Source organism: Trachypithecus francoisi, unplaced genomic scaffold (assembly GCF_009764315.1).
Source record: "Trachypithecus francoisi isolate TF-2019V2 unplaced genomic scaffold, Tfra_2.0 Lachesis_group5, whole genome shotgun sequence".
Classification (NCBI taxonomy): Eukaryota; Metazoa; Chordata; class Mammalia; order Primates; family Cercopithecidae; genus Trachypithecus; species Trachypithecus francoisi.
The window spans coordinates 88732948-88755322 of NW_022681470.1; the positions used below are offsets into that span (position 1 = coordinate 88732948).

General features: G+C 37.9%; 1 protein-coding gene across 13 annotated transcripts in view; it reads left to right on the forward strand.

Annotated features, from left to right (window-relative positions):
• SLAMF6 (SLAM family member 6) overlaps positions 1–22375 on the forward strand; it is a 40012-nt gene that overhangs the window by 1182 nt on the left and 16455 nt on the right. For 9 of the 13 annotated variants that reach the window (XM_033197446.1, XM_033197445.1, XM_033197438.1 and 6 more), the window contains exon 2: positions 9886–10092. The exons of 2 other annotated variants lie outside the window; for them this stretch is intronic. In XM_033197446.1, the coding sequence (XP_033053337.1) occupies positions 9886–10092 (207 nt within the window). Of the gene's footprint in view, positions 1–1929; positions 2112–9885; positions 10093–20433; positions 20637–22375 lie in introns of all 13 variants that reach the window. 2 more of the 13 variants (XM_033197441.1, XM_033197444.1) reach the window with 2 other exon arrangements.

Here is a 22375-nt window from a genome sequence, read left to right on the forward strand (position 1 = left end):
GATGAAAGTAGGAAGCATCCACTGAGTACTTATTGTATTTCAAGTATTGTGCCAGGTGCTGTACACACGTTATGAGTCTCATGAGAATTCTATGAATTTATACTATTATTATCTCCATTTTAAAATAAAGAACTGAGGTGAAGTTCACTTAAATAATTTGCCCAAATTTCATTAGCCAGCATGCGGCAAGCTCTTGTAATAGTTCTGAGAAACAATGACAGTTGAATGAGTGTGGCAGCAGCATAAAAGAAAGAAGGGACCGAAGCAAGAGATCCCATCAATATGGAGTTAAGTAGATTAATTGGCAATTGGAATGAGGGGAAAGGAATGAATATTCATCAAGCGCCTACTGAATGCTTGGCACTGTTCTAATTTGCGTGAATACATCATGAGTGAAGCAAGCAAAAATTCCTGCTCTCATAGAGTTAACATTTTAGCAGGAGACAAACCGTAAAAAAAGATAAACAAGTAAAATAGTGTATTCGGTAGTGATAAGGCATAAATAAATCAAGTAGGAAAGGAAGAGATGAAATATGGTAAAGAGGGCAGTGAAATTTCAAACAGGATAGGCAAAGAAAGTGACAAAATTGGAAGGTGGACAGCAGCCACAGGAGGAAGGTGAGTTCAATTTTGGACCTACTGATTTTAGGATGTCAGTGTTCCATCCATGAGGAAGTTATGTGAAAGTTCCTGGGAACTTAGGACTAGGGGTAGGGCTGAGGCTAGAGACTTAAAAAATCAATGGCATACAGATATGTTACATTGAGGAGAAAACTGGAATGAGTACAGAACTTTGGGAAATACATATAAAATGCAGAAAGAGAGAGAATTCTTTCTTTCATTCAAGAGCCACTTCCTGACCTGGGAGCAGAATCTTGAGTTTTTGCTTCATTTTTACCTCCCTGCAAAATTAATTCCACCTCTAGAATAAAATATTCTGAATGTCCTCATGTTAAAACTCCTCTTCTTCTCCCTATTTCCATGAATACTTCTTATAATGACCCTATGAAATATACAGTGCTCCAATCTCCACTTCACAGATGGGGAAAGAAGGCACAGAACACTTAAGTAACTTGCTCTCTGCCCCACACTTTTAGGGGAAATGGGTATAGAAAGAGAAACACATTTGAATGAGTTTTCAGGAGGCAGATGCAGGTGTTCTGAGACCCAGGAGAGAAGTGGCTGCTAGAATTGGAAATCAGGAAGCCTGGCTCTGGAGTCTGTGTTTATAACCACTTCACTGCACTACTTGGCTTACACACAGTCATATATTCATACAAATGCATACATAATTAGAAAATGTGAGGCTAGCAAATAAATAAATAAGCAGGGGACCTTGATAGAGAAAAACACTGGGACCTGCTTTGGATGGAGTGATGAAAAAAGGACTTTCTGGAAAAGTAACATCTCATCTGATATTTAAAGGGTGTGAAAAGTTAAACAGGAAGAGTCAAATGAAGAAGCTTTTAAGGCAGAGGGAATCAAGTGTACAAAAGCTCTGATGCAGGAAAGAGCCTGGAGTGATTTAGGAAGGGAAAGAAGACCACTGTTGCAAAAGTGTGGGGCAAATGAAATCAATCTTGGAAACAACCATGAAAAACAATGACTCACACCAGCCTACATTTTTTCAAGTGGGTTGGGCACTATCCTGACTCCTTTTAGAAAATTTAGCTGAAAAGACAAACCATATTGAGAAATAATCCCATTTCCTTTAACTCAAGCCCTGGGTGGCAAAACTAACAGAACAAAATAATTATAACTAAAATCAAGCATCATGACATCCTAGAGAAAATAAATCTCATTTGTTTCTTCATTTCAATTTTTATAGATGGAAAACTGTCAAACTTAAGTGTGCATATAAATTACTTGGGAGAATCTTACTAAAATGCTGATTCTGGAATAGGGAATAAGATTCTGCATTTCTAACAGGCTGCCAGGTGACACCAATGCTGCCTAACCATGGACCACACTGAGCAACAAGGTTCTAAATTCCACTGGACTTCAGTCACACAGGGATTGTAGGGAGGAAGAAATAGGAACTAACTTTGAGTGTGTTTGCAGGAAGCAGACATAGGTATTCTGATGTCCAGGAGAGAGCAGTGGTTGGAAATGTAAGTAAAACAAACACATGAGGGCTGATTCTGAGGTTGAGTCAAAATGTGCAATGCTCTTCTGTGAAGAGATTGTGACCTGATGGCCCCCTGAGCAGTGTTATCTACTTTTTACCAACCGTCCATATCTTCAAATGTTTGTTGTGCTTAACAGGTCGAGAGCTGTTTTATATTTTTTCATTATCCTCAAAGACACGTGTTTTTCCACCTCTCAGAATCTACAATCTCCAATGTGGCCTCCAGGCATTCAGGCCTCTGTTTTTGGTCCCTTAAACCCAGATTCAGCTTTGGTTGTTTCTCTGTTCACACTCAGACATTTTTTATTAAGGTGAAATTCTTATAACACAATGTAATAATTTTAAAGTGACATTTTGTACATTCACAATGTTGTGAAGCCACAACTTCTATTATTCTAAAACATTTTCATCACCCCAAAAGGAAACCCTGTACCCACTAAGCAGTCATTTCCCATTCTCCCCTCCCCCTCGCCCCTGGCAAATACTGATCTGCTTTCTGTCTCTGTGGGTTTACCTATTCTGGATAATTTCATATAAATGAAATCATAAAATATATGACCTTTCGTGTCTGACTTCTTTCACTTAGCATCATGTTTTCCAGGTTCATCCATGTTGTACCATGTATCAGTACTTCATTCCTTTTTGGCTGAATAGTATTTTATATTCTGTATATACTACATTTTATTTATCCATTCATCTATCAGAGGACATCTGGGTTGTTTTTGCCTTTAGGCTTTTGCGAATAGTGCTATTATGTATACAAGTATTTGACTACCTGTTTTTAATTTATCTGGGTATATACCTAGGAATGGAATTGTTGGGTCATATAATTCTATGCTTAACATTTTGAGAAACTGACAAACTGTTTTCCACAACGGCTGTACTATTTTACATTTTCACTAGCTGTGTACAAGAGTTATAATTTATCCACATCCTTATCAACACTTGTTTTTTCCTTTTTAAAAAAATTGTTATCACCATTCTAATAGGTGCCAAGTGGTATATTATTGTGGTTTTGATTTGCATTTTCCCAATGACAAATGATTTTGAGCATCTTTTCAAGTGTTTATTGGCCATTTGTATATCCTCTTTGGAGAAATGTCTATTCAAGTCCTTTGCCCATTTTAATTGAATTATTTGTCTTTTTGCTATTGAATTATAAGAGTTGTTTATATATTCTTGAGACCAGACCTTTATATATGATCTGAAAATATTTTCTCCCATTCTGTAGGTTATCTTTTCACTTTCTTAATAATGTTCTTTGATGCACAAAAGTCTTTAATTTTGATGAAGTACAATTTACCTATTCTTATCTTTTTTTCTTTTTTATCATTTTAAGTTCCAGGATACATGTGCAGGATGTGCAAGTTTGTTACATAGGTAAACATGTGCCCTGGTGGTTTACTGCACCTATCAACCTCACCTAGATAGTAAGCCCTGCATACATTAGCTGTTTTTCCTGATGCTTTCTCTCCCCACTGCCTCATCCCCGACAGGCCCCAGTGTGTGTCATTCCCCTCCTTGGGTCCATGTGTTCTCATTGTTCAGCTCCCACTTATAGAACATGTGGTGTTTGGCTTTCTTTTCCTGCATTAGTTTGCTGAGAATAATGGGTTCTGGCTTCATCCATGTCCCTACAAAGGACATGATTTCATTCCTTTGTATGGCTGCACAGTATTCCATGGTGTATACGTACCACATTTTCTTTACCCACTCTATCATTGATGGGCATTTGGGTTGATTTCATGTCTTTGCTATTGCAAATAGTGCTGCAATGAAGATACATGTGCAATGAACATGTACATACACATATCTTTATAACAGAATGATTTATATTCTTTTGGGTATATACCCAGTAATCGGATTGCTGGATCAAACTGTCTTTCTGCCTCTAGGTCTTTGAGGAGTCCCCACATTGTCTTCCACAATAGTTGAACTAATTTACATTCCCACCAACAGTGTAAAAGAGTTTCTATTTCTCCACAGCCTCACCAGCATCTGTTTTTTCTTGACTTTTTAATAATTGCCATTCTAACCCGTGTGAGATGGTATCTCATTGTGCTTTTGATGTGCATTTCTCTAATGACCAGTGACGTTGAGCTTTTTTTCATTTTTCTTGGCCACATAAATGTCTTCTTTTTTTTAACACATGAAGAGTAAGTTTAATGAAATTCATAGTTACAGATATTCAGAAAATATTTGTTGGAGGAACTAATGAATACGTTTTTTTCTTTTAATTTTTATTTTTAGTTCTGGGGTACATGTGCAGGATGTGCAGGTTTGTTACATAGGTAAACCTGTGCCCTGGTGGTTTGCTGCACCTATCAACCCATCACCTAGGTATTAAGCCCAGCATGCATTATCTATTTTTCTTAATGCTCTCCCTCCTGCAACCCCACTTCCCAAGAGGCCCCAGTGCATGTTGTTTCCCTTCCTGTGTCCATGTGTTCTCATTGTCCAGATCCCACTTACAAGTGAGAACATCCAGTGTTTGGTTTTCTGTTCTTGCATGAGTTTGCTGAGGATAATGGCTTCCAGCTTTATCCACATCTCTGCAAAGGACATGATCTCATTCCTTTTGATGGCTGCACAGTATTCCATGGTGTATATGTTCCACATTTTCTTTATCTGGTCTGTCACTGATGGGCATTTGGGTTGATTCCAGGTCTTTGCTATTGTGAATAGTGCTGCAATGAACATATACATGCATGTATCTTTGTAACAGAGTGATTTATATTCCTTTGGGTATATACCCAGAAATGGGATTGCTGGGTCAAATGGTATTTCTGGTTCTAGATCTTTGAGGATTCCCACACTGTCTTCCACAAAGATTGAACTAATTTACATTCTCACCAACAGTGTCAAAGTGTTCCTGTTTCTCCACAACCTCACCAGCATCTGTTGTTTCTTGACTTTTTCATAAACGCTATTCTGACTGCCATGAGATGGTATCTCATTGTGGTTTTCATTTGCATTTATCTAATGATCAGTGATATTGAGCTTTTTTTCACATGTTTGTTGGCTGCATGAATGTCTTCTGTTAATGTCTGTTAATGTCCTTTGCTCACTTTTTAATGGGGTTGTTTGATTTTTTTCTTGTAAATTTGTTTGAGTTCCTTGTAGATTATGGATATTAGACCTTTATCAGATGAATAGATTGCAAAATATTTCTCCCACTCTGTAGGTTGCCTATTGGCTCTGATAATAGTTTCTTTTGCTATGCAGAAGCTCTTCAGTTTAGTTAGATCCCATTTGTCAATTTTTCCTTTTGTTGCAAGTGCTTTCAGTGATTTCTTAATGAAATCTTTGCCCATGCCTACGTCCTGAATGGTATTGCCTAGATTTTATTCTAGGGTTTTTATAGTTTTGAGTTTTACATTTAAGTCTTTAATGTATTTATTTATTTGAGATGGAGTTTCACTTTGTCACCCAGGCTGGAGTGTAGTGGCATAATCTCAGCTCACTTCAAGCTCTGCCTCCCAGGTTCACACCTTTCTCCTGCCTCACCCTTCCGAGTAGCTGGGACTATAAGCGCCCGCTACCATGCCCAGCTAATTTTTTGTATTTTTAGTAGAGACCGGGTTTCTCCATGTTAGCCAGCATGGTCTCGATCTCCTGACCTCGTGATCCACCTGCCTCGGCCTCCCAAAGTGCTGGGATTACAGGTGTGAGCCACCGCACCTGGCCTGTCCTTAATCTATCTTGAGTTAATTTTTGTATAAAGTGTGAAGAAGGAGTCCAGTTTCAATTTTCTGCATATGGATAGCCAGTTCTCTCAGCACCAGTTATTAAATAGGGAATCCTTTCCCCATTGGTTGTTTTTGTCAGGTTTTTTGAAGATCAGATAGTGGTAGATGTGCAGTCTTATTTATGGGTTCTCTATTCTGTTCCATTGGTCTATGTGCCTGTTTTTGTACCAGTACCATGCTGTTTTGGTTATTGCAGCCTTATAGTAGTTTGAAATCCAGTAGCATGATGCCTCCAGCTTTGTTCTTTTTGCTTAGGATTGTCTTGGCTATATGAGCCCTTTTTTGGTTCCATATAAATTTTAAAATATTTTTTTCTAATTTTGTGAAAAATGTCCTTAGTAGTTTAATGGGAATAGTAGTGAATCTATTAATTACTTTGGGCAGTATGGTCATTTTCATGATGTTGATTCTTCCTATCCATTAGCACAGAATATTTTTCCATTTGTTTGTGTCCTGTCTGGTTTCCTTGAGCAGTGGTTTGTAGTTCTTTTTGAAGAGGTCCTTCACTTCCTTTGTTAGCTGTATTCCTAAGTATTTTATTCTCTTTGTAACAATTGTGAATGGGAGTTCATTCATGATTTGGTTCTCTGCTTGCCTGTGTGTGGTGTATAAGAATGCTTATAACTTCTGCATTGATTTTGTTTCCTGAGACCTTGCTGAAGTTGCTTGTAAGCTTAAGAAGCTTTTGGGTTGAGATGATGGGGTTATCTAGATATAGGATCATGTCATCTGCAAACAAAGATAACTTGACTTCCTCTCTTCCTATTTGAATACACTTTATTTCTTTCTCTTACCTGATTGCCCTGGTCAGAACTTCTAATACTATGCTGAATAGGAGTGGTGAGAGAGGGCATCCTTGTCTTGTGCTGGTTTTCACAAGAACTGCTTCCAGCTTTTGCCCATTCAGTATAATATTGGTTGTCAGTTTGTCATAAATGCCTCTTATTGTTTTTTAAGATATGTTCCATCAATACCTAGTTTGTTGAGAGTGCTTAACATGAAGGGATGTTAAATTTTATAAAAGGCCTTTTCTGTGTCTATTATCTGTGGTTTTTATATTTAGATCTGTTTATGTGATGAATTACATTTATTGATTTGCCTATGTTGAACCAGCCTTGCATCCCAGCAATAAATACAGCCAACTCGATCAGGGTGGATAAGCTTTATGATGTGCTGCTGTATTTGGTTTTCCAGTATTTTACTGAGAATTTTTGCATCAATGTCCATCAGGGATATTGGCCTGAAGCTTTCTTTTTTGTTGTATCTCTGCCAGGTTTTGGTATCAGGATGATACTGGCCTCATAAAATGAATTAGAGAGGAGTCCCTCCTTTTCAATTGTTTGGAATAGTTTCAAAAGAAATGGTGCCAGGTCCTCTTTGTACCTCTGGTAGAATTCAGCTGTAAATCCTTCTGGTGCTGAACTTTTTTTTTTTTTTTAGACTATTTATTACTGCCTCAATTTCAGAATTTGTTATTGGTTTATTCAGAGATTCAGCTTCTTCCCGGTTCAGTCTTGGGAGAGTGTATGTGTCCAGGAATTTAGCCACTTCTTCTAGATTTTCTAGGTTATGTGCATAGAAGTATTTATAGTATTCTCTGATGATTGTTTTTATTTTATTGTTTTTATTTCTGTGGGGTCAGTGGTGATATCCTCTTTAACAGTTTTTATTGTCTATTTGATTCTTTTCTCTTTTCTTCTGTATTAGTCTAGCTAACCTGCAGTCTATCTATATTATTAGTTTTTGCAAAAAAAACAGATTCTGGACTCCTTGATTTTTTGAAGCATTCTTCTTGTCTCTATCTCCTTCAGTTCTGCTCTGATCTTGATTGTTTCTTGTCTTTTGCCAGCTTTGGAGTTTGCTTTTGGTTCTCCAGTTCTTTTAGTTTTAATGTTAGCATTTCAATTTGAGAGCTTTCTAGGTTTTTGATATGGGCATTTAGTGCTCTAAATTTCCCTCTTAACAGCTGCTTTAACTGTGTCCAGAGATTCTGATACATTGTCTCTTTGTTCTCATTGGTTTCAAAGAACTTCTTGCTTTCTGCCTTAATTTCATTATTTAACCAGGAGTCATGCAGGAACAGGTTGTTCAATTTCTATGTAGCTGTGTGGTTTTGAGTGAGTTTCTTTGTCTTGAGTTCTAATTTAATTATGCTGTGATCTGAGAGACTGTTTGTTATGATTTCAGTTCTTTTGCATTTGGTGAGGAGTGTTTTACTTCCAATTATGTGATCGATTTTAGAGTAAGTTCCATGTGGCAATGCATAGAATGTGTATTCTGTTGTAGGATGGAGAGTTCTGTAAAGGTCTATCAGGTCCACTTGAGCTGAGTGATCTAGAGCTGAGTTCAAGTACTGAATATCTTTGTTAACTTTCTGTCTCAATGATCTGTCTAATATTGACAACGGGGTGTTAAAGTCTCTCACTATTATTGTGTGGGAGTCTGCGTCTCTTTGTATGTCCCTAAGAGCTTATTTCATGAATCTGCTCTTGTATTGGGTGCATATATATTTAGGATAGTTCTTCGTGTTGAATTGAACCCTTTGCTATGCCTTTCTTTGTCTTTTTTGGTCTTTATTGCTTTAAAGTCTACTTTGTCAGAAACTAGGATTGCAATCCCTGCTTTTTTCTGCTCTCCATTTGCCTGGTAGATTTCCCTCTATCCCTTTATTTTGAACTTACGCGTGTCTTTGCATATGAGTCTCTTAAATACAGCACACCAATGGGTCTTCACAATTTAACCAGCTTACCATTCTGTATATTTTAATTGGGGCACTTAGCACATTTACATTTAAAGTTAGTATTGTTATGTGTGAATTTGATCCTGTCATCATGATTTTGAAGACTTGTTGATGTAGTTGCTTCACAGTTTCATTGGTCTTCAGTGTGTGCTTCAGTATGTTTTGTAGCTGCTGATAATGGCTTTTCCTTTCCATATTTAGTGCTTCCTTCAGGAGCTCTTGCAAGTCAAGCCTGGTGGTAGATGAATTCCCTCAGCATTTGACTGTCTGAAAAATATTTTATTTCTCCTTTGCTTATGAAGCTTCATTTGGCCAAATATGAGATTCTAGGTTGAAAATTCTTTTCTTTAAGAATGTTGAATATTGGTCCCCAATCTCTTCTGGCTTGCAGAGTTTCTGCTGGGAGGCCTGATGTTATTCTGATGGGCTTCCCTTTGTAGGTGACTTAGCCTTTCTCTCTGGCTGCCCTTAACATTTTTTCCTTCATTTTGACCTTGGAGATTGTGGTTGATCCTCTCACGGAGTATCTTACTGGAGTTCTTTGTATTTCTTGAGTTTGAATGTTTGCCTGTCTTGCTAGGTTGGGGAAGTCTCCTGCATGATATCCTGAGGTATGTTTTCCAACTTTGTTTCATTCACCCTGTCTCTTTCAGGTACAATAATCAGTTGTAGGTTTGGTTTCTTTACATAATCCCATAATTCTCAGAGGTTTTGTTTTGTTTGTTCCTTTTCATTCTTTTTTCTCTAATCTTGTCTGCCTATTTTATTTCAGCAAGATAGTCTTCAATCTCTGAAATTCTTTCCTCCACTTGGTCTATTTGGCTACTGATACTTATGATTGCATTGTGATGTTTTCATGTTGTGTTTTTCAGTTCCTTCAAGTCATTTATGTTCCTCTCGAAACTGTTTTTTCTGGTTAATAGGTCCTGTAATGTTTTATCATGATTCTTAGGTTCTTTGCATTGAGTTAGAACACACCCCTTTAGCTCAGCAAAGTTCATTGTTATCCACCGTCTGAAGCCTACTTGTCAGTTCATCCATCTCAACCTGAGCCCAGTTCTGTGCCCTGCTGGAGAGGTGTTACAGTCATTTGGAGGAGAAGAGGCACTCTGGCTTTTTGAGTTTTCAGCATTTTTTAATTGATTCTTTCTCATCTTCCTGAATTTACCTAGCTTTGATCTTTGAGTCTGCTGACCTTTGGATGGGGTTTTTGTGGGGACATTTTTGTTGATGCTGTTGTTGTTGCTTTCTGTTTGTTTTTCTTTTAGCAGTCAGGACCCTCTTCTGCAAGGCTGCTGCAGTTTGCTGGGGGTCCACTCCAGACCCTATTCACCTCGGTCCCTCCCCATCCTGGAGGTGTCATCAGTGGAGGCTGCAGAACAGCAAAGATGGCTGCCTGCTTCTTCCTCTGGGAGCTTCGTCCAAGAGGGGCACCAAACTGATGACAGTGGGAGTGCTCCTGTATAAAGTGTCTGGTAACCCCTGTCGGGGAGTCTCACCCAGTCAGGAGTCACATTGGATAAGGGACTCACTTAATGAAGCATTCCGTGTGTCCCTTGGCAGAAAGGGTGTGCTGGGATGGGGGGATCCTCCTTATCCAGACTGCCCAGATTCCTCAGAGCCAGCAGGGGAAAAGACTAAGTCTGCTGATCCACAGAGTCCGCAGCCCCACTACCAACAGGGGTTCAATCCATAAACGAGTTCTATCCCATAAACGCTTGGCTGGAGTTACTGAAATTCCCACAGGGAGGCCCCGCTCAGTGAGAAGGGATGAGTCTACATCCAGCCTAAAGAGGCAACCTGGCCACAGTCTGCCACAGCTGCTGTGCTGCACCTTGGGGAATTCCTTCTGGGTCCAAATTACCCAGTCCCTCTGGCACTGGCAGGGGAAAACAGCAGACGGAAGCTGCAGTGATGGCTGCTGCCCCTCCCCCAGGAACTCAGTAGTCTCAGGCAGTCTGCAGCCAAGTGGTGCCTGAGAATCAACACAGCTCTGTGCTTGGGATCCAAGGCCCTTGTGGTATTGGCTTATGAGGGGATCTCCTGGTCCGTGGATTGCACAAATCCATGGAAAAAGCACGGTTTCCTGGGTGGGGTAGCACAATCACTCACCACCTCCCTTGGCTGGAAGTGGGAGCACCCCTTGTCCCATGCAGCTTCCTGGTGGGCTGTCGTTCCACCCTGCTTTTCTTCACTCCCTGTGGGTCATGCCAACCACCTAGTTAGTCCCAATGAGTGAACCTGGATACCTTAGCTGCTGGTGCAGGATTCACTCACTTTTTTTGTTCTTCTCAGTGGGATCTTCCAACCACAGCTGCTTCTAGTCAGTCATCTTGGCCCCTCCCCGCATTTTATCTTTTCTTACTCATGCTTCTGGTATCATATATCAGAATCCATTTCCAAATCCAAAATCATGAATATTTATCATTATGTTTTCTTCTAAGAGTTTTAGCTCTTATATTTAGGTGATCGATACATTTTGAGTTAATTTTTGCATATAATGAGAGGAAGAGGTCCAACTTCATTCTGTTGTATGTGGATATCCATTTGTCCCAGCACCATCTGTTAAAGAGAGCAATCTCTCTCTATTGAATGATCTTAGCACTCTTGTCAAAAATCACCTGGCCATAAATGTTTTGGTTTACTTAATTTAATTTCATATAGACATCTATATGTCTATCTTTATGCCAGTGCCACACTGTTTTGATTACCATATCTGTATCAGTTTTGAAATTGGAAAGTGAGTCCACAAATTTTGCTTTTCTTTTACAATATTGTTTTGGCTATTGGGACATCTTCAAATCACATATAAATTTGAGAATTAGCTTTTCCATTTATGAAAAAAATCAAAATTTTGATAAGGATTGCACTGACTCTATAAATTGCTTTGGGTGGTATTGGCATATTAATATTATCTTCCAATTCATGAACATAGGATGTATTTCCATTTATTTACATTTTCTTTCTTTCAGAAATGTCATTTAGTTTTCAGTGTATTATCTTGAACCTCTCTGGTTAAGTTATTGCCAGGTATTTTGTTCTTTTGAATGCTACTGTGCGTGGAACTGCTTTTCTTAACTTCTTTTTCAGATTGTTCATTGCTAGTGTGTAGGAACAGAACTGATTTTTATATATCGATCTTGTATCTTACAATTTTGCTGAATTTATTTATTAGCTCTGATTATTTTTGTGGATTCTTTAGGATTTTCTATTTTCAAGGTCATGTTATCTGTGAATAGGAATAGTTTTACTCATTATTTTTCAGTGGAGATGCATTTTATTTATTTTTCTTGCCTAATTGCTCTGGATAGAACTTCCAGTTCAATATTAAATAGAAGTGGTGAGACTGGGCACTGTTGCCTTTTCATGATGTTAGTTGAAAGGCTTTTAGTCTTTTATGCTTGAGTAAAATGTTAGCTGTGGGTTTTCATAAATGCCTTTTATCAGACTGAGGAAGTTCCCTTCTATTTCTAGATTCTCAAGTGTTTTTATTAAAAGAGTGCTGGATTTTTTCAAATGTTTTTTCTGCATCAACTAAGATGGTCATTTTTCTGTTTTCTCCATTCTGTTAATATCATATACTGCATTGATTGATTTTCATGTATTGAATCAGTTTTGCATTTCTGAGATAAATTTCACTTGGTCATGGTGTATAATCCCTTTAATATGAGCTGGATTCAGTTTGTTAGTATTCTGTTGAGAGTTTTTGCATCAATATTCATAAGGGATATCGATCTGTAGTTTTCTTTTTTCTGATATCTTTGGCTTTGGTATCAGGGTAATACTGACCTAATAAAATGAGTGAGGAAGTGTCTTTTTCCTCTTCTGTTTCTGGGAAGAGCTTGAGAATAATTGATGCTAATTATTCCTTGAATAATTAGTAGAATTCACCAGTGAAGCCATCTGGCTTTTCTTTATCAGGAGGTTTTTGAGTACTGATTCAATCTCTTTTCTTGTTATAGGTCCTCTTTAATTTTTTATTTCTTCTTAAGTTAGTCTTGGTATTTTATGTGTTTCCAGAAATCTGTTTCATCTAGGTTATTCAATTTGTTGGCATATAGTTATTTAAAGTGTTCTTTTAATCCTTTTAATTATTACTTCTGTAAGATCTGTAGTAATGTCCCCACTTCCATTTCTAATTTTAGTAATTTGAGTCTTTTCTCTTTTTTTCTTTGTCAATCTAGCTAAAGGTTTGTCAATTTTGTTGATCTTTTCAAAGAACCAACTTTTGGTTTCACTGATTATCTCTCTTGTTTTTCTATTCTCTATGTTATTTATCTCTGCTCTAATTTTTATTATTTTCTTCATTCTAATAGCTTTGGGTTTAGTTTGCTCTTCTTTATCTAGTTTTTTAAGGTGTAAATTCCCTCCTTCTTTATGTTTTTATTATACTTTAAGTTCTAGGGTACATGTGCACTTTTTGCAGGTTTGCTACATAGCAAACATGTGCCATGGCACATTTGCTACATGTGCCATGTTGGTTTGCTGCACCCATCAACTCATCATTCACATTAGGTATTTCTCTTAATGCTATCCCTCCCCCAGCTCCCTGCTCCCTGAGAGGCCCTAGTGTGTGATGTTCCCCAGTGTTCTCATTGTTCAGTTCCCACTTATGAGTGAGAACACGTGGTGTTTGGTTTTCTGTCCTTGTGATAGTTTGCTGAGAATGATCGTTTTCAGCTTCATCCATTTCCCTGAAAAGGACATTAACTCATTCTTTTTTTATAGCTGCATAGTATTCTATGGTATATATGTGCCACATTTTCTTAATCCAGTCTATCATTGTTGGACATCTGGGTTGGTTCCAAGTCTTTGTTATTGTGAACAGTGCCACAATAAACATACATGTGCATGTGTCTTTACAGTAGTGTGATTTATATATATCATTGTATACATGATGGGATCATTGGGTCAAATTGTATTTTTAGTTCTAGATCCTTGAGGAATCGCCACACTGTCTTCCACAATGGTTGAACTAATTTACACTCCCACCAACAGTGTAAAAGTGTTCCTGTTTCTCCACATCATCTCCAGCATCTGTTGTTTCCTGACTTTTTAATGATCACTATTCTAACTGGTGTGAGATGGTATCTCATTGTGGTTTTGATTTACATTTATCTGATGACCAGTGATGATGAGCATTTTTTTATATGTCTGTTAGCTGCATAAATGTCTTCTTTGGAGAAGTGTCTGTTCATATCCTTTGTCCACTTTTTGATGGGGTTGTTTGTTTTTTTCCTGTAAATTTGTTTAAGTTCTTTGTAGATTCTGGATATTAGTGCTTTCTCAGATGGGTAGATTGCAAAAATTTTCTCCCATTCTGTAGGTTGTCTGTTCACTCTGATGGCAGTTTATTTTGCTCTGCAGAAGCTCTTTAGTTTAATTGGATCCCATTTGTCTATTTTGGCTTTTGTTACCATTGCTTTTGGTGTTTTAGTCATAAAGTCCTTGCCCATACCTATGTCCTGAATGGTATTGCCTAGGTTTTCTTCTAGGATTTTTATGGTTTTAGGTCTAACATTTAAGTCTCTAATCCATCTTGAATTAGTTTTTGTATAAGGTGTAAGGAAGGGATCCAGTTTCAGCTTTCTATATATGGCTAGCTAGTTTTCCCAACACCATTTATTAAATAGGGAATCCTTTCCCCATTTCTTGTTTTCATCAGGTTTGTCAAAGATCAGATGGTTGTAGATGTGTTGTGTTATTTCTCAGGCTTCTGTTCTGTTCCATTGGTCTATATATCTGTTTTGATACCAGTACGATGCTGTTTTGGTTACTGCAGACTTGTAGTATAGTTTGAAGTCAGGTAGCGTGATGCCTCCAGCTTTGTTCTTTTTGCTTAGGATTGTCTTGGCAATCTGGGCTCTTTTTTGGTTCCATATGAACTTTGAAGTAGATTTTTCCAATTCTGTGGAGAAAGCCATTGGTAGCTTGATGGGAATGCATTGAATCTACAAATTACCTTGAGCCGTATGGCCATTTTCACATTGATTCTTTCTATCCATGAGCATGGAATAGTCTTCCATTTGTTTGTGTCCTATTTTATTTCATTGAGCAGTGGTTTGTAGTTCTCCTTAAAGAGGTCCTTCACATCCTTTGTAAGTTGGATTCCTAGTCCTCCTTCTTCCTTTCAGAGGGATAAAAATATCCCTCAGCACTACTTTCACTCCATTCCATAAGTTTTGGTAAGCTTTTTTTTGTTTGTTTTCACTTGTGTCAAGTTATATCCTAATTCCTCTTGGTATTTCTTCTTTGATCCATTGATTATTTTACACTATGTTGTTTAATTTTGACATATTTGTGAATTTTCCAATTCTCCTTCTGTTCTTGATTTCCAGTTTTATTCCATTATGGTCATAGGAGACATCATATAATTTATGTCTTCTATAATTTATTGAGACTTGTTTTTGTGGCCTAATATATGGTCTGTCCTATGAGAGCGACTTATGTGCATTTGAGGAAATGTATATTTTGCTGTGTTTGGATATAGTGTTCTTCATATATATGTCAGGTACTGTTGGTTTATAATGTCTTCCAAGTCCTCTATTTCCTTATTGATCTTTTCTCTAGTTGTTTTGACCATTATTGCAAGTGAGGTACTGAGGTCTTCAACTATTACTGTAGAACTATCTATTTCTCCCTTGAATTTTGTTAATGTTTGCTTTATGTATTTTGGGGCTGTTGTTTAGTGCATATGTGTTTATAATTGTTATAACTTTTTGCTGGGTTGACCCTTTTATTAATGTATAATACCCTTTATTGTCTCTACTAATAATTTTTGACTTAAAGTCTATTTGCCAAAATTAGTATAGCTACTGTAAGTCTCTTTTGGTTACTACTTGCATGGAATATCATTTTCCATCTTCTTACTCTAAATGTATTTGTGCCTTTGAATCTAAAGTGAATCTCTGTATGTAGAAAATAGTTGAATCCTATTTTTCCAATTCATTCTGCCATCTCTGCATTTTAATTGAAGAGTTCAATTCATTTACATTTAAAGTAATGACTGATATGTAAGGACCTACTTCTTGCATTTTGACATTTCTTTTCTATATGTCTTAAACCTTTTCCCCTCAACCCCTCCACTATTCTATTCTTTCATGTATAGTTCATATTTTTTAGTTTAGATTCCTTTCTCATTTCCTTTCCTGTATTTTTAGTTATTTTATTGTTATCCTCAGTATTACATTTAATCTCTTCAACTTATAACAAGCTATTTTGAATTCACACCACCTTAGCTTCAATAATATACAAACACTGTGCTCCTATATTGTTTCATTCTGCTGCCTTTATGTTGTTGTAACAAACTACATCTTGTACATGTGTGCTTATTAACAGATTTATCATTATTGTTTTACTCATTTGTCTTTTAAATCATGTGGGAAAAAAGAGAAGTTGCAAAGCAAAAATGCAAGAACACTGGCTTTTGTATTAATCTATGCAGTCACATTTACCTTTGTTCATTGTTTCTTGGTAGGGATTTCAATTACTTTCTAGTGTGATTTTATTTCAGCCTGAAAGATTCCCTTTAGTATTTCTTATAGTACAAGTCTACTAGCAATAAACTCTATCTGCTTTTGTTTATCTGCAAATGTCTTAATTTCTCCTTCATTTTTGAAGGATAATTTTTTCAGATGTTGAGCTCTTGGTTGATGGGTGGTTTTTTTCTTTCAGCACCTTAAATATGTCATCCCACTGCCCCCTGGCAGCAATGGATTCTTCTGAGAAATTGGCTACTGATTTTATTGAGGATCACTTGTACATGACTAGTTGCTTTCTTCTGATGCATTTGAGATTCTCTCCTTGGTTTTCTTTTTCTGGTTTGATTATTATATGTCTTGCTATGGATCTCTTTGTGATCATTCTTCTTGGAGTTCATTGACTTTCTTGGATGTATAAATTCATGTCTTCTATAAAGTTTGGGAAGTTTGGGGGATTATTTTTTCCAAATATTATTTATGCCCTTTTCTCTCTCTCCTCTCCTCCTTGGACTCCTATTATACGTACTTTTTGGTATGTTTGATGGTGCCCCACAAGTCTCTTAGGCACCGTACATTTTTCTTCACTCTTTTCTGATCCTCAAACTGGATAGTTTCAATTGACCTAGCTTCAAATTAGCTATTTCTTACTTCTGCCTACACAAAGCTTCTGTTGAAGGCCTCTAGTGAATTTTTTATTTCAATTATTGTATTTTTTTCAGCTCCAGAATTTCTACTTAACACCTTGTTATTATTTCTATCTTTTAAAAATATTTACTTTTCTTTATATATCCTTTTGATTTTCTTTAGTTCTTTGTCCATTGTTTCCTTTAGCTTTTTGAGTATATTTAAGATAGTTGAGGCCAGGCATGGTGGCTTATGCTCATAATCTCAGCACTTTGCAGGGGCCAAGGCAGGTAAACTGCTTTAACCTGGGAGTTCAAGATCAGCCTGGGCAACATAGTGAAACTGTGTCTCTACAAAATACTTTTAAAATTAGCCAGGGATGGTGGCACGTGCTTGTAGAACCCATTATTCAGGAGGCTGAGGTGGGAGGATGACTTCAGCCCAGGAGACAGAAGTTGCAGCAAGCTGAGATCGCACTACTGCACTCCAATCTGGGCAACAGAGTGAGACCCTGTCTCAAAACAAAGACAGTTGACTTAAAGTCTTTGTCTAGTAAATTCAGTATCTGTCCTTCCTTGGGGACAATTTCTGTTCATTTCTCTTGTGAATGGGTCACACTTTCTTGTTCTTCACATGCTTTATAATTTTTTGTTGAAACTAGATGTTTTGAATACTGTAATATGTTAACTCTGGAAATCAGACTCTTCCCCTTCCTCAGTATTTGGTTTTGTTGCTTGCTCTGGGTTGTAATTCTTGTTTGTTTAGTGACTATTCTAAACTATTTTTTTAAACATTGTATTATTTGTCACATGTAGTCTCTAAAATGTCTTTTTCTTTAGCTTATGGTCAACTAGTGTTTTGACAGATATTTCTTTGAACACCAGAAGGAATAAATAAACAAACAAATAAATAAATGTCTGTGCTTGTCTTTGCAGATTGGCTCTGTTTTGGGGCACTCCTTTAATGCATAGACAGGCTATTTACCACTCTGCTTGAGCTTTGACTTTTTTCTTGTACCCAGCATAAATATCAGCCATAGATAAAATCTTAGGGTCTTCTCAGAACTTTTCTAAGTATGTAGCCTGCCCTAGGCATGTATGTGGCTTTCCAAATTCCCTAGTATAAGCAGACATTTTTTAATGCCTGAATTCTTCTAAGAATCTTTCTCCCCAGCTTTTCCTCCCAGGCATTCAACATATCTATTATTTGCCTCCACTATAATGTTTTGCCCCAGGTATTGATGGCCTTTCAGTGTTTATGAGAAATGTCCTCTGTATGGCTAATTTTCTACCTGAAAGAGGTAGTTGAAACAAAGACAAGTGCTTTTCCTCAGTTCTTTAGGGAGCATCCAGACAGTTCAAAAAAAGACAAATACAATTCTTTCAGAACCAGGTCTGCTCTATGCCTGCTGGAACCAGTGACCATGGTCTCCTACTGAAAATGTAGATGGCCATCTTCAAGACTGCTACCAAGATGGAGAAAAGAGATCAGGGAAAGCGCGATCAAACGTTCTGTAAAGTTCCCCAATCATTTTTTAAATTGTATATATGTAAGCTGTACAACATGACATTTTGATATATGCAGTGAAATGGTTACTCGTATAGTCTAATTTGCATGTTAATAGTCATGCAAATTAACATAGTCATTATCTTGCACAGTTACCGTTTTCTTGCAAGTATGGTAAGAGTATCTAAAATCTACTCTTAGCAAGTGTTCAGTATACAATACAATCGTATAAGTATAGCCTTCATGTTGTATATTAGATTCCAAGACTTACTTACCATATGTATCTGCAACTTTGTACCCTGTGACCTACATCTCCCCATTTCCTCCTTGTTCCCTCTCTCCACCTCTGATAACCACTGCTTTATACTTTGTTTCTAGGTATTTGACTTTTTTTTAACTCCTTTTTTTTTCTTTTTCTTTTTTTTTTTTTTTTTTTTTTTGGTGTGATCATGGCTCACTGCAATCTCTGCCTCCCAGATTTAAACAATTTTCCCTCCTCAGCCTGCTGAGCTGGGACTACAGGCATGTTCCACCACGCCCGGCTGATTTTTTGGTATTTTTAGTAGAGACAAGAGTTTCACCATGTTGACCAGACTAGAACTCCTAGCATTTTTAAGTTGCCTCTTTTTTTGACTCATCATTTGCTTGGTTGCTATAATCCTTTGACTAGTTTGTACAGTTCTGACAAAGTTGATTCTGACAATGTTTGCTCATTCTGTGTGTGTTTGCATGAGTGTTCATGTTTTTGTGTGGAAGGATGGACCCTTGCAGCTATTTATTGTGCCATTTTCACTAATGTCACTGACCTTCAGACTTTAGGCCAGCAATTTCAACAAAGTAGTCACCATTCCCCTGAAATTCCTCTCCCCTTTGATGCCACACCTGCCTATACTATGCCTGTTGCTAGTATTAGGTGATCCCTAGCACCTTCTTTCCCTGTTCCTGGGCTACATGTGCTATAATCATTGGAGAAAGTTATTAGTGTGGTGCAAAAGTGATTGCGGGTTTTCCCATTGAAGGTAATGGCAAAACCCGCAATCACTTTCACACCAGCCAATGCAAAACTGGACGGACTCCATGAATGCTGCCTGTCAACCAATCTTGGCCAATTACTCCTCACTGCTTCCACAGTCATTTGTTGATCACTTGTCAGTTTCCTAACAAATTCCTCACAGCAGCTTTTACATGTCTCCTCCGGCTTTCTCTACATTCTGTGAGATCTACTTCTCTTAGAACAACTTTGAGAACAACATAAGTAAAATATTCCAACTTCTTCCCCTTTAACCTCTAAATCTTTTGAGATCTTTAACCTCATTATTTTCAGTCTCAAAAGAAAAGGAGAACCACCTCTACCCAAGACTAACCTCTTCACGTATGCTCCTAAGCCCACCCTGGCTTCCTCCTCAGAAATGACACTGTTTTGAATACTCCCTTTCACCATATCTTAAGTTTTTTCTCTCTCCCAGCGGCTTCCCTTTGCTCCAAATTTTTCAGGACTCTGCTACCCTAAAGAGTAATTTCCATTTGTCCTACATTCTTCTCAACATCCTGACTATGTTCTCCTCCCTTTCCTTTTAATTCTCTTGAGAAATCAACACCTACTCTCTTTCATACTGCATTTGCCTCCTGTGGAGCTAACACAGCTTGCTATATCCCTCTTTGCTGTATCGATGGGCCTAAGCTAGTCCCTCAGGTTAGAAACCCCAAAGTTTCTTGACTTTTCTCTCTTTTTCAGAATCTGCTTAGTTCTACCTCTCTCCTCTCTTTCCTAAGACACTGCTCTCTTTATACTTTCCTAATTTTCAAAAATACTTCATGTTTTTTAATATCTTCCAAACTAATCCTCCACTAATCAGGTAACCCTTAAAAACTTCTCTATGCTAATCTCAATCTACTTAACATTCACTGAGTTCCCTGGACCAGGTTATGGGGAAATACAATGCTGCCTAAGACATTATTTGAGTTCCCCAAAACACATTGTACAGTAGATGAAACCTGTAAACAAATTTACCCCAAATGTCTGCTGTCTTGACATCCTCACCAGAGGATGGGCAAAACTTTAGTACCACCTTTATGTTGCAAGGGGTTCCCCAGTGACTTATGAGAGTCTCAAAGGAAAGCTTCCCATGAGTCCCCAAAGCAGCCTACCAGTTGCAGCTAACATGAGGCATCTTTCCCATTCTTAAATTTCTTTTCTGCTTCTAGTCCTCTACACAGGATGCCAGCAGAGCCATTTAGATGCCCTGCCTATTCCAAGAACATCAATATCAATGCCAAGGTTTCTGGTCCCGGATGCTCCCAAAGCATCAGTGTTGATTCCCGGCAGAGCAGAGAAAAGGACCTCCATGTGCCCTCTGGGCCACACCACAACACCTTGGCCCTGAAGCAGCTCTGCTCCTGTACAAAGTGTCACGTAGGGTCTTTTAAACATTTTCAGTAGCATCTGACCTTCACTGTCCCTAAGCATATTTTCTCAAATCTAGTTTTGCTTTGGTTTGGTTTTGGGTCTATGGGGAACTATTCCTACCATCTCATCCATCCTGTGCTCCTTCTCCCTTTCCTTCACCACAAACTACTTTCTCCCCTCCGCCCTGTACCAACGCAAAACCCGCATAAATATAAGCAGAGGCAAACAGATATTTTAGCTCATCCTTGAAGGATAAATAGGAGCTTACCATGTAGGAAAGAAAGGTGAAGAAGGGCATTTTAAGCAGAGGGAAAAACAGTGAAAAAATAAAGAAAGCAAGGCATTCTTGGAAGAATTACAAATAATTAAGTAATGGAGAACTCGTAGGTTTTATTCAAGAGTTTGCTACAATGTCATCTCCTGTGAACTGTTCCCCGACAACTCCCAACTGTCCCCAGTTCATGATTCTATCAATTTGTGCTTCCGTGGAGCACATATCTCTAACAATTCAACATTTATTGATCTAGAAAATGTGTGCTAAGTTCTAGGAATATAGAAATAATAATCAGAATCCCTGACCTCAAGATTATGGAAAAGAAAGGAAAATAATCTTATAATTATAACAAAGAGAAAGAACTGCTTGCAATCGCATGTATAAGTGCAATAGTGATACGAGGGCAATGTAGATGCAAAGCCCTACACTAGCTCAATGCCCAACCCACCACATCAGAACTAACTACTCATTTACCTGTCAGCCTCCTCTATCAGATGATGGACCCAGAGGACTGACAGTATTTATATTCCCAGTTTCCAGTCCAGGAACTGGTACATAAAACAGACCTAATAAATATGGTCTGAATGCCATGGTTTCTGAGGTTTTACTAATTGAATTAGCATAGAAGTTAGCACATAGAATGAATGACTTGTTACATAAACTAATTATTTCAATCTATAAAATCACTGGAACTTAAAGGAGTGTTCTAGGCAAGGGAAGAACAGCTCCTGGTGAGTCCTTGCGCCACTGAGTAAGCCCAGATCCCCTACCAAAAGGAATTGAGCTTTAACATTATAGACAGAAAACCTCCAAGAGATGGAACGGAGATATGTCCATTCACTCAATAAATATTCAGGGGATGCTTACTATGTGCCAGGGAATGTTCAAGAATGTTCACAATAGTAAACAAAACAGACAAAAATCTTTGTCTCCATAGAGCTTATATTCTAGTGGAGAAGTGACAAAATAAAAACAAATACGCAAATTATAAAGTATACTAGATGGTAAGTCCTAGATGGTAAATCCAAAGGCAGCTGGATGTGCAAGGGTGGATGGGGGCTGATGGTGTGAAAAGAGTGGTCACACTTCCTTAAACTCTCTGAGCAGGAATGTTTGCATTGATGACTTTATAGAGGCAAAAGAGTAAGCTGCATGGATACTTGGAGGAAGTCCATTCCAGACAGAAAGGATTGCAAATGCAAAAGCCCTGGCCTGTTCAAGGAATAGCCAAATGGGCTGGAGCGAAGTGAACAAGGGAGAGAACACAGGAATGAGGTCGAAGAGAGACAGATGGCCAGATCATTTTGGGCCTTGTAGACCATTGACATGTAGCCAAATACAGATCTAGAGATAGGACATTATCAGCATTCCAGGATCCTTCTTTTATACTCCCTCCTATTAACCACCTCTCCCTCCTCCTCAAAGGTAACCACTCTCTTGACTTCTGACAGCATAGATTTGTCTGT